The sequence below is a fragment of the Physella acuta genome, unplaced genomic scaffold (assembly GCF_028476545.2).
Source record: "Physella acuta isolate Inbredline_101_S28 unplaced genomic scaffold, ASM2847654v3 ptg000519l, whole genome shotgun sequence".
In the NCBI taxonomy this organism is placed as follows: Eukaryota; Metazoa; Mollusca; class Gastropoda; family Physidae; genus Physella; species Physella acuta.
This window is the reverse complement of record NW_026732038.1, coordinates 746910-759724: the sequence shown is the minus strand read 5'-3', so window position 1 is coordinate 759724 and position 12815 is coordinate 746910. Positions and strand designations below refer to the sequence as shown.

Sequence of the window (12815 nt, the reverse complement as noted above, 5' to 3'; positions counted from 1 at the left end):
TGTGAAGTTGTGTGAAAGTGAGTTAGCATGAAGGTGAGTTAGTGTGAAGTTGTGTGAAAGTGAGTTTGCGTGAAGTTGCATTAAGGTTAAGAACCACCTGATTAATAAAAGTAACTATGAACCTTAAAATGTTCAGTACTATCTCAGTTAAAGCTGTTAAACTTACTGTACCATTCCATTTACCACTGTAGCATTTGTTTCCATGATAAACTTGCCGTACCATCCGTTACAAATGTAGCATTCATTTACATGATTTACATCTTGTAATGACCAGGTGCCAAGAACATGGCACGGGCTTACAGCGCTACAACCTCACAGAGCCGGAAAGATTCTCTGGCTAATGTCAAATATGGTTACAAGGAATGCTCACAGGTTAGAAGAGTTGTCTCCCTGCTCATAACCAAGTGTTTTATCTTAGTTGACCTTAAATTACCACAGGTTAGAAGAGTTGTCTCCCTGCTCATAACCAAGTGTTTTATCTTAGTTAGTTGACCTTAAATTACCACAGGTTAGAAGAGTTGTCTCCCTGCTCATAACCAAGTGTTTTATCTTAGTTAGTTGACCTTAAATTACCACAGGTTAGAAGAGTTGTCTCCCTGCTCATAACCAAGTGTTTTATCTTAGTTAGTTGACCTTAAATTACCACAGGTTAGAAGAGTTGTCTCCCTACTCATAACCAAATGTTTTATCTTATTTAGTTGACCATAAATTAACACGGGTCAGAAGAGTTGTCCCCCCTTCCCCTGAACCCAACAGTTATCTTCCCCTAATGCTCATGTTTCACTCTCACAACTTACAGACCATGTGTGCTATTGAAGCTCAGCTGGAAAATATGCTAGGCACATTCAGCTGTAGATTAAAAGGTAAAAATAAATTTTTGGCACACTTAAAGTCAATGTTTTTGTCCTATACTAAACGGTATTATGTTTATGTGGCAGAAGTAGTAAATGTTTATTGTGATAGTTCAGTAGTATGTGTGTATTTGTGTTGCAAGAATTCTGTCACGTTAGTAGTGTATGTTTCTTGCAGAACTCCTGTTACAAAGTTGTTAATTTTGTATGTCTATGTATTAATCAGGAATCCTGTTATATATATGTTATAATGTTAAATGTGTATATTTGTGTTGTAGGAATTCTTTACTTAGATGTTAATGTTGTATGTGTGTTTTGCTAGAATCCTTTAACCTGGATTTTAATGTTGTATGTATATGTGTGTTTCAGGAATCATGTACCGTGGATGTTAATGTTGTATGTATATGTGTGTTGGCAGGAATTGCAGGATTTGCCCGGCTGGTCCCTGGAGATGTGTTTGAAGTGGTGATCAAACACGGAGCACAGAAGTGGAAGACGAAGGGGCGGATAGAGAAGAACAACACACAGAGGTGGGACACACCTGACTTCACCTTCAAGTCTTTGGTTGGGGAGACTCTCAGCATTAAGGTATGGGCACTGTTATCTCAGCATTAAGGTATGGGCACTGTTATCTCAGCATTAAGGTATGGGCACTGTTATCTCAGCATTAAGGTATGGGCACTGTTATCTCAGCATTAAGGTATGGGCACTGTTATCTCAGCACTAAGGTATGGGCACTGTTATCTCAGCATTAAGGTATGGGCACTGTTATCTCAGCATTAAGGTATGGGCACTGTTATCTCAGCATTAAGGTATGGGCACTGTTATCTCAGCATTAAGGTATGGGCACTTTTTAAAAATGATGAGTAATGTTTTTCCTCTCTATTAAATGATATTACTTAACCAACGTTATAAAACTTTACAAGATAATTATGTCCAATTTTGAAAAGTCTTTCTTGTACTCAAATATGTACAAAGTTTAATTGCTGCTTGAAAGATTATTTTTTTTTAAATAGTTACTATGCATTAATGTTTGTAAAAGTTTTTTTAAGATTCAAGAAGTAGTTTTATACAAAGTCTGAATTGAAGCAGTCTGTATCTGTTAAAATAGGTAAATAAGTGATTGTGTTTATGTGTGTGTTGCAGGCGTCAGAAGTGAGAGCTTTCAAAAGTGTTTTGCTGGGACAGAAGAACTGTGAGATCTGCCACCCCTCCACCCACGACTCCACCAGCCAAGGTCTTTTCTCCGCCAACCCCCAGCTAATGACAGTCAGTGTCAACGTCCACGGCTCTCTGAAGCTCAGCTTTATCATCACATGGAAGTAAGTCTCGATGGTTTTATCTTGGTGTGGTTCTGCTACAGCTGATAAAACAAATAGTGGTATTGTTTACATTATGATTAAGGCTTGGATATTAAGTCAAAGAGTGAAGTTTATGTTAAGATCAAGGTTAGGTTGTATTAGGTTGTGGTTATTATTATAATTATTGCTGGTTGAAGATATCAAAATGCTTGATAATCAAAACTATGGATGCAGAAGAAAATCTACCAGACCATAATAGAAAAAACAAACGTTTCTAGTATCTCAGCTTGACATGAAAATACAAAACATAGAAAATAAATTAATGCTAATGTATTTTCTATATATTTTTAAAATTAATTTTTTCCAGTCCTCTGGATGGCATGGATGAATCTGTGACATTTTTTGAGCCACCATCAAGAGCCCAGGGCAGAAGGCCCATGTCCTATATAGGAACCAACAGCAGTCCGGTGAGTACTTGCACACATTGCTGAGTTGGGCTGGACTTGTTAAATAAACTTTTCTCTCTTTGGGATCAATACTAATTCATTGACTTAGTATTTTTACCTTTAAGCATTTTTGTTTTTAAATTATTTGTATGCTTTGAGTGAAGTGTACAAAAAGTGTGAATTATTGAATTCATCTGTTCATGCAACTGATTCCGCTAGAATTTATAAGTCTATCAGGTGCAGTAAATGTTGCCAGGCATCATTATTTTTTTTCCCATCGTGCCCAAGACACATGGGGCTTATGAAGTAGAGTTCATCTGTTTCAGAGACCTCAGATTATGAAGGGATAGTGTTGCCAGGCATAATTGCTTATTAGTTTAAATTATCATTTAATTACTAGATTATGCTGATTTTTTTTGTTTACTCTGTGTTCCAGTTTGGAAGCAACTCCGACCTGATGTCTGTGTCAGACAAAAGATTTACCAGTCCTATGCAAAGTCTAAAGCAGCGGGATGACAGTGGCATCTATGGTTCCGCCACCTCCTTGCCCAGTCACATGACCCCCGACTCTCTGAGGCACGCCCACAGTTTGTCTGGCTCCCCCATCATGCATGGCAGGGACCCCTCCCTGACCCCTGACCTCCACACGGGTCGCCTGCGTCCCCACAGTGTTATAGCATCAGATGTGAGGAGCGTGAGGTCCCAGCCCTCACACCCCACATCATCAGCGAGAGATTTTAACAGCTCCAGGCCCCACAGCACTTACATATCATCCCAGTCTACACAGGTACGTGGCTTTAGAGTTTGATGCTATATTAACCCTCTCTGGTCTGTCCTGTAATGGCATTATTATACTGGTGTACATCTCTCTGTCAAGTAGATATTGGTTGATATTTTGAATTTATTTAATTTAAACTTGTTCAAGAATTATATCAATTACATTTTTCTACAAAACTATTAAAAGCATGATAAATTGCTGCTACACACAAATTACTTCAAATACAGAAAAACAGAATTTTTTAAATTTTTGTTTATTTTTTAATCAATTTTTAATTGTTAGGTTTTTTTTATTGCTACATAACCATATTTAAAAACAACTTTTTGCCCTAAAATACTTAAATGCAAAACGAATAATTTCTTCAACTATTATTTCTATTGTTTTGTTCACCATAATTACATTTTTTAAAATCCAGCAACCAGATGGAGGTGCAGCAAGCACTTCTTCATCCTCGTCCTCGTCCATCTACCTGTCCCAGACAGCTCTGTCCACATCCAGTGTCCCCCACATCCCAGAGGTGACCCAGGCGATGGTGCCCGGGGTCATGATCCACGGGGAGATGGTACCTTATGACGGGAGCCTGACAGTGGAGGAGGCCTTGGGCAGCCTGATGACCACACTGGAAGATTTTCTTGGACATTATACTGAGCTGCAGAAACTGGAGGAGGTGGTGCCAGTTATAGAGGCGTTGATAAGGGTAAGTTTATGTAATAGTGGCATTTATAGAGGCATTAATGCGGGTAAGCGCATGTGGTAGTGTCAGTTATAGAGTCATTGATACGGGTAAGTTTATGTAATAGTGGCAGTTATAGAGGCCTTGATATGGGTAAGTGCATGTGGTAGTAGGCTATTGAGGTGTTGATACGGGTAAGTGCATGTGGTAGTAGGCTATTGAGGTGTTGATACGGGTAAGTGCATGTGGTAGTAGGCTATTGAGGTGTTGATACGGGTAAGTGCATGTGGTAGTAGGCTATTGAGGTGTTGATACGGGTAAGTGCATGTGGTAGTAGGCTATTGAGGTGTTGATACGGGTAAGTGCATGTGGTAGTAGGCTATTGAGGTGTTGATACGGGTAAGTGCATGTGGTAGTAGGCTATTGAGGTGTTGATATGGGTACATATAATAGTGGCAGTTATAGAGGCGTTGATACGGGTAAGTGAGTGTGGTAGTGGGCTATTGAGGTGTTGATACTGGTATGTGCACATAATAGTGGTAGTTATAGAGGCATTGATATGGGTATGTGCACGTAAAAGTGGGTTATGTCCAAAGTCTCTTTCTCTTAGCCTTTGTTTAATAGTGAAAAAAAAGCAGGGTGGGGGATTTTACCATAACGAATATTCACATAGTATAAGTTACCTAATTTTGTATGTTATTACACTACAACTGCAATCCTTCCTTATATTTATATAGAAGCCATCAGCAACCAGCTCCAGGTCCTCTAGCATGAGTGTGTCAATAGACTGCGCCATAGAGGAGGCGTTTGAGTTCCTCAACACAGAGGAAGCACTTGAGGACCTCGAGGAGGAAGATGAGGAAGAGAAGAAAGAGAAGGAACCAGATAGAAAGTAGGTCAAGTGAAATGTTTGTGACATGGTCACAGTTTGTTGGTTTATGTGAGCGTATGTTTTAGAAGGAGCGAGTTTGAGCCTTGCTTATATTTTAAGTTGAATAAAGTTCAATGTGCACCTAACAGTGCTGATGTTTGTATACCAGAGACAAGTCCCTGTCCACCATTGAGGAGATCATGATGAGTCCTGAGTCCACGGCCAAAACTGCTGACTCTGGGATTGAGTCTCTGGCCAAGCGCCTGCAGGAAGACACACAGCTGGGCTCCAGCATGGGATCCAGCCCGGTGCCGCCGTCAAGTGGCAACGAGCAAGTGGACCAGGCTCTCGTCTTTCACCTTACATACTGTGATAAGCTGTTAGAGGTAATTGATCTTACCTGTAGTTTGTCTTTCACCTTACATACTGTGATAAGCTGTTAGAGGTAATTGATCTTACCTGTAGTTTGTCTTTCACCTTACATACTGTGATAAGCTGTTAGAGGTAATTGATCTTACCTGTAGTTTGTCTTTCACCTTACATACTGTGATAAGCTGTTAGAGGTAATTGATCTTACCTGTAGTTTGTCTTTCACCTTACATACTGTGATAAGTTGTTAGAGGTAATTGATCTTACCTGTAGTTTGTCTTTCACCTTACATACTGTGATAAGCTATTAGAGGTAATTGATCTTACCTGTAGTTTGTCTTTCACCTTACATACTGTGATAAGCTGTTAGAGGTAATTGATCTTACCTGTAGTTACCTGTAGTTTGTCTTTCACCTTACATACTGTGTTAAGCTGGTACTTACATGTAAATTAGATATTGTGGCTTTTATTTTAAAGAATTTTTAAATTTTATAAAACTAAGAACATGCAGTCAACTCAAGAAATAGTTATTTGTTATGTGGTGTTATTTGTCTGTTTGATTAATGTATAATAATTGTTTCCTCTAAAGAACCTAGGCAACTATGGGCCATTGAAGTGCCGAGAGTTTTATGCATTGGATCGTCTACAAAAGCAGGCCATTATCTTAGAGATTTTAGTCACCCTTGCTAAAGCTGGTCCAGAAATAGATTTACACGCTGGTAAGTTTTTCCTTCAACTGTTGATTTATTTATGTGATGTCTGATGATCTCCCCTGACTAATAATCTCCCTTGTTCAGTGCTAATGGAGGAGAGTGTGGACAAGCTGGTGAGAGAGTTGTGGGTCCTGTGTGTGGACCAGACACCACTCTATGTCCACCCAGAGAAGATTGTCTCAGTGCTGGAGAGCAAGTACGGCCCTAAGATAGCCGAGCACTACGACATCAAACCAACCAGAGGTCAGTCCAGCTTAAACTTTATCTTTACTAGAACATTTGTTGCCTAGATTTGTAAGCAGTTGTCAGCCCTGTAGTTGTTGTAGAACATTAAAGTTCATTCCTCTTCAACTAGTTACCTTAGTTGTTGGAACTTTTGTTGCCAACATTTGTATATAACTGACAGTTCTGTACAAGAAGTACAATTGACCTCTTGACCCTGGCATTTGTTTGACCTGATTCCTTGGTTCCAGTGTTTCACCAGCTGATGGCCCGCCTCCTGGATGTCCCCGCCTACCTGCCTGAGATTGGCAGGACATCAATCATCACTTTACACCAGTTCATGTTGTACTTCAAGGACGGGGAAGGTTTAAACAAAATGGAAGGCATTGCAGAAGAATGTGAGTTCACTTTTTATCTCTGTCTCTTGATTCTGATTTTACTTGTAAAGTGGTTGGTGTAAATAAAAAACCTTTAAAAAGTTACCCATGGGGCAAATGAAGTACTTGTTGCTGTGACCTCAGCATATTAACAAATATACACTATTCCTAGCTGCCTTTACTTTCCCTAGCATGAGTCATTTGCACATAATAGTTGGGTTTACTAAAGGATGTCCTATAGTTAGTTTGACTTAAGGATGTCCTATTTGCTTAAGGCAAAAGTTGGGTTTACTTAAGGATGTCCTATTTGCTTAAGGCCTGGATACGAACTTTTAGCTGGTGATAGCCCTACCACACAGCCAAGCCATCCTCAATGAAGAAAACCCTATGGTGCCTAATCAAATGGAGGGTGTCATTAAAAAAAATATTTTGTATTTCCAGTGAGGCTGATGGATCGCCTGAACTCTGGAACTGCTGACACTGTCATCAAAGCAATACTGACACTAAGAGAGGAGCTGCCACCCCCCACATGTCTGAAGATGCTCAGCAAACTTCTGGCCAGCGGCAGCAAGGAGACCCAGCAATCTGCAGCTTCATATCTACGCATCATAAACAGAGAGAAATCAAAACGAGACAAGGTACATTGCTTTACTTCATAGATGGAGCTCTATTTGTATTGTTATTAAATGGAAATGCCATTCAAACAATCCATATATAGAAGCTCTTTTGTGTGAAAGCTTAGGTATATATAGTTTATACAGGGATGGTTTTTCTTTCACTTATGAGCCAAATACTTTCTCCCTTGTAAAAATGTAACATCACTGCTAAAATTAAATAATATCAATAGTTTATTTACAAAATACAATAAACATCTATTTCTAAAATGAATTCAAATTTAGCCCTATATTTAACTTCTATCTAACTACTTGACTATAACCTCCTACAAGACAATCTCCTGTTCAACTGATTTCTGATGCTATTGCTGCTCAACTGGTCATCTCTCTTCTCATTGGTCAAGCTATTTCATTGGTTGCTGCTTACTGACCAATGGCTTCCTACTTAAACTAATCTGTCTTCTACATTGCCCTATATTGTTTAATTTAGTCATCAACAAACTCCATAAATCTAATAGAATTCTGTATGAAGATAATACAAGGCACTTAACAGTAATAAAGACCCAATCAGAATCTTCTCAAAATGTACATGTCCTAAGAGTGTTTCTTTTCTTAAGGGTTAAAGTTCAAACTCAAATGATTGCATTGTGTTGACATGTAGCAGAGATCAGTACAAATAGGGGACTGAATTGTATGAAATATTTTCCTTGTAAAATGTGTGTGTGGAAGTGCCCTAACAAACACAAAGGAATGTTATGTAACACTGAAATATTTCCCCTCCTTCCATCAGGTGTTTGAGTTCTGTGGTCCCATTCCCAGCATCCTCTAGCTGCAAACATTGACCTTTCTCGATTTGCACCTCTGTGTTATTGTCTTGGTACACAACTTTTGTTCTCTGTTATTGTATCTTCATCAATGAATCAGCTGTTATCTTCATAATTTTTTTTCTTCATTCATTCTCCTGTGAGCAAACATTTGTTAACAAATATCTTATTTTTGTTTTATGAATACCTGGTTAATAGTAGTTAACCTCATATATCTGATGTTTTCCCACAATCACCTTCAAATAATCATCAATAATGGGTACCTCACATATCTGATGTTTTACCGCAATCACCTCACAATTTTGGGTGCCTCAAATATCTGACACTTTACCACAATCAAATTTCAAATATTGGGTACTTCAAATATCTGATGTTTTCCCACAATGAACTTCAAATATTGGGTACCTCACATATCTGTTTTACAACAATCAACTTTCAAATATTGAGTACTTCAAATATCTGATGTTTTCCCACAATGAACTTCAAATATTGGGTACTTCAAATATCTGATGTTTTCCCACAATCAACTTTCAGGCTATGGTTATCTTAGTTGAAGGATTGGAGGATCACATAGCAGAAGTCAGAGCTGGATGCTGTGCTGCTTTATCAATCCTTGAGGTAAATCTAGCTGACACTTCATACTATACTTCACAACTAGCTACATATATGAATCAAATGTTAGGAATTATGTTTAGGATATAAAAAAAAATCTTCTTTGATCAGTTTAGTGGAGTGATGATGTAAGAAAATAAAAAGGTGCTAGCTGTAATGGTGGACTTATTACATGCTAAAGTAAAGCTCATGTTTTTTATTCGCAGGCTGAGGAGAGTATAGACCAGCTGGTACATGTCAGCCAATCAGATTCATTGTCAACAGTCAGAAGAAAAGCTAAAGAAGCTTTGTATTCATTAGGTGAGTTTGTGCAGCAGTGTTAAAATTCTCAACTTAAAACAAAGATAGGAAGTAGGTGATAGGAGAGTTATGGGAGAGTTAATGATATGGGTTTAGTGTCTACCAAAGTCAGGGGGGGGAGAGCTGCATAATGCTGATTACATTTTCCCTCGTATGACATGACTACATAAACAGATCAACTCTAGGGCACAAACAGGCGCAGCAGTATAAAAACTCTGGTTCGTGTAGAATTCATACCTGTAGTCATTATTTACCTTTTTTTGTCCTTGACCTTATGGCTTGTGTATGCAGGTGACGCAGGTAGGAAGGCTGTAGAAGAAGCTCAGCTGGGCTCGCAAGGATTCCAGGGTCTACAGATGAGAAAACTTTAGCCAGGAAACACAAGGATTAGCTGCTTTATGTAAATTTGTTTAAACTTGCCTATCCGCAATTAGTAATTAAATATTCATAGTTTCTATTCTCTCTCAATTGTAAAGGTTTTTAACAATTTTTTTTTTAATTCATGTACATTTCCAGTTGATCTTTTTCATGTACATTGTTGCTTTCTGTAAATTAGTTCAACTGTGGCCATTAGCTCAAGTTTCTGATTGTTCTAAGTTTGCAAAATATGAATGAATGAAGCTGTGACTGGACAAACTTGGTTGTGTTTGGCTGTGAAGGAATGTAAGAAACTGTACTCATATCACTGTCATTGTATTTGCTGAACAAACCTATGGTTTGATAGAACACAGGGATTGATTTTTTTGATAATCAGGTTTTTTTTAAATTAAAGATCAATACCACTCTAGTCAGACATTATTTTTACACCAATAGTAGTTTCGATTTCACAGGTACCCTGAGCAAGTCCAAGGTCAGCTATTTTTAATTTTAAGATTTTTTATGAAACACAATTTCTTGACAACACTTTTTGTTTTAGAAGGTGTTGACTCACCCAATATACCTCACAGTTGTGTTAACTGCATTTATCATGTTCTAAACAAATGTGTAAGATTAAAACCTCTGCTATATTCTATTTGTTTTCACACTGTAATCTGTGTTAATAGAGTTAGTCAAATATTTATTCTAGTAAAGCCTAAATGAACAGTCATTGTTCTAACTTCTACTAGTCCCTGACAGTTTTAGAAAAGTGAACTGTGAATTAAATCCCTTATATATTTTGTTGACTAGTCAATCATATCAATGATTAGAAACACTTTTGTACAATTGTAGTCTTTAAAATAATTTTTTTTTACAAAGTCGCAAATCCATGTAGGAGTATTTATATTAATATTCATTTATATATGTGCACATTTTGCTGTATATATACTTTGTCCATTACCATCCAATAGCATTTATTTTAATCCAGTCACTATTGATATGCTGTCTGCTATCGCAAGAATATTTTTTACAAGATTTAACCATGCTGTACAAAAATCAGTTTGTAGCTTGTTTTATTAGGAAACTTCCTCCATTCAGATGTGAGATTAATTTATAATGATTTGTTTAAAAAATAAAAAATAAGCTAAAGATAAATATACTATATATATATATAAATAAATCTGTCATACAGTTAGGTTTCCCTCACAGATGGGGTCTGATAGTTTTGAAATCCACGTCATATTTATTTGTCATATTTATAGAATAAATGCTGCATTATGTGTACAGTTTTGTGGACAAAGTTCCATTGAACAAATATATAAACACAATTTACCTTTGGTGTATATTAAATTCTCGAAACAAAATACTCAAAAACAGAAAATAATAGACATTGATACGTTTTTTAAAAGTTGTACCTCATTTAACCCAATTTTTCAGTTATTTAATTCAGTTAAATATTGTTTTGTACAAAAACAGTCAAGGATATCTTTTTCAATAACTCTAAACAATGTTAGAATGTTATGATTTTTATTGATACAAGTCTATTTTTGTGATTGGCATATCCAGCGCTCTTTCATGATTGTTTCTTTGCTTGAACTGTCCCTCTAGAAGTCTGTGAGTACCAAGGTGTGAACCCTAAAGTGATCTGGGTTATGATATTATTTGATACATTTGCATGATAGAAGACAATGCCCTGTACATATACCTTTACTTTTCAATGGCTAAAACAATTTTGGTGTGTTTGAAAGGCTGAATGTGGGTTTTAGTGTTTGTTATGATGCTGAAACATTTGATGAAGTTTTAATGAACATTTTTAAGATAAGTTATGCTCAATAATTATTATTGGGTAAATTCAGTTTTGTATAAAGTAAATCGTATATGTAAAAATAACATTCAAACATAGTGAATATCACTTGCTTTATCATTACAAAATTAGTTGAATTTTTAATATTTCAGCTGGTTTTAGTACAAATAAATATGCAGCTATGTTTATCTTATTACTTTGTTATCCTTGCATTTTTATTCGAGTTATTTGTATTTGCAAAAAGTTATGTTTGAAATAAACTGGTGTGTAGATTATTCCATGTTTTTAGTAGCCATATTTTCATACAAGATGTTTTCAAACTTCAGTTTTGTAATAGTGTTAGGTAAATTGTTTTTTTATTGTTTAGAGGAAATCCTAAGTATGCTGGTACATTGTGTTGTTAGGAACTTTGTAGTTTACTTTGTCCTCTGGTTCTCAAATCACTAGTCTACCAGTACTACTTACAATTATAACATATAGCAAAAATTCTTTTTGTTTTTTCCAAATATAAATCAAATAATGGAAATAGACATTTTTTGTACAGATTCCTTGCTACATAAATATGCTATATATATATTTCTTTGTTGACTTTGTTTGATATTTATATACCATACTAGAACCAAATCCTGCACAATGTCATGTATGTAAAGGTGGAGTTTTGAGCTCTCAACTGTGATGCATCCTATAAATATAATCCTACACCATAACTTTTCATTGTAGGGATAATTAGAATATTTAGATAATAATAGACATAATCATATTTGCAACAAAAATGTTTCAGTTATGCAAAGGCTTTATTTCATATAATTTAGACAAACATTTTTTTATTTAACAGCCATTAGTTGTTTGTTTTTTTTCATAAAAGAATTTACTATATTGATCTTAACATTTATACATCTGCATTCCATCAATTGAAAAATTTCTATGTAAACAATAATTCATCTCTATTGAATTCGGACTCCTTTCCTAAACATTTAAAATATAAATACATGTTTTTTTTTTAATAAATTTTCTTTTTTTTTTTGACATAAAAAGAAAATCTGAGCTTCCAGGATGTTTAAATGCTCATTGTATTTGTATTGTAGCTTTTAGAGGTTTGCTAATATCTAGGGACAGTTTTTAGACTACACATTGAAAGGCATAGTTTGCATAGCTTTTGGAGAATTGTAACTTATCTAGGTAGATACCAAATTTTGAACATTTTATTTACAATTTGTAATTATCCATTACAATGAAAATGATGTTATTAGAAATAGATATTCCTTTTTTTTTAAAAAATCAAACCTTAAATAGAGGGGTACAAGCTTAAATGAATGTTGTGTACACTTGATTTGCATGATATTTTCCCTTTTTTTTACCTGAATTTTGATTCCTCTTTGGATGCAAACCTAAAGGGGAGACCACTTTCTGTTATGCGATGTGGTTATTACAATAAAATAATTTTACACTAAATTGGTTACTTTCTTTTCATATATATGATATGATCTCTGCACAACTGTTAAATGTAAACTAAATTTATGTTCCATCTTAAATATGAAGAATACATTCTATATTTATTAATATGGACTCTTAACTGTGGATTGGTCTGGTCGTTTTAAAATTTTAAAGCCATAGCTAATTTTTACAAGCTTTTTTTTAACTTGCTTACTCTGTCGTCAGTTTGTCTAGATCGAAACCCCCGGTTCAAAGTTGGCTCGTGGGTCA

The 12815-nt window shown here is 35.9% G+C and overlaps 1 protein-coding gene across 4 annotated transcripts in view; it reads left to right on the top strand.

The window, feature by feature from the left end:
* LOC131945012 (rho family-interacting cell polarization regulator 2) overlaps positions 1 to 12563 on the top strand; it is a 65532-nt gene extending 52969 nt beyond the window's left edge. For all 4 annotated transcript variants that reach the window (XM_059305957.1, XM_059305955.1, XM_059305954.1 and 1 more), the window contains 16 exons: positions 275 to 372; positions 800 to 863; positions 1270 to 1439; positions 1998 to 2173; positions 2520 to 2619; positions 3035 to 3385; positions 3792 to 4073; positions 4787 to 4941; positions 5090 to 5306; positions 5878 to 6007; positions 6086 to 6244; positions 6475 to 6621; positions 7042 to 7238; positions 8573 to 8656; positions 8857 to 8950; positions 9242 to 12563. In XM_059305957.1, coding sequence (XP_059161940.1) covers positions 275 to 372; positions 800 to 863; positions 1270 to 1439; positions 1998 to 2173; positions 2520 to 2619; positions 3035 to 3385; positions 3792 to 4073; positions 4787 to 4941; positions 5090 to 5306; positions 5878 to 6007; positions 6086 to 6244; positions 6475 to 6621; positions 7042 to 7238; positions 8573 to 8656; positions 8857 to 8950; positions 9242 to 9321 — 2504 coding nt within the window. In that variant the 3' untranslated portion in view covers positions 9322 to 12563. The remainder of the gene's footprint in view (positions 1 to 274; positions 373 to 799; positions 864 to 1269; positions 1440 to 1997; positions 2174 to 2519; positions 2620 to 3034; positions 3386 to 3791; positions 4074 to 4786; positions 4942 to 5089; positions 5307 to 5877; positions 6008 to 6085; positions 6245 to 6474; positions 6622 to 7041; positions 7239 to 8572; positions 8657 to 8856; positions 8951 to 9241) is intronic.
* Positions 12564 to 12815: the final 252 nt, after the last annotated feature.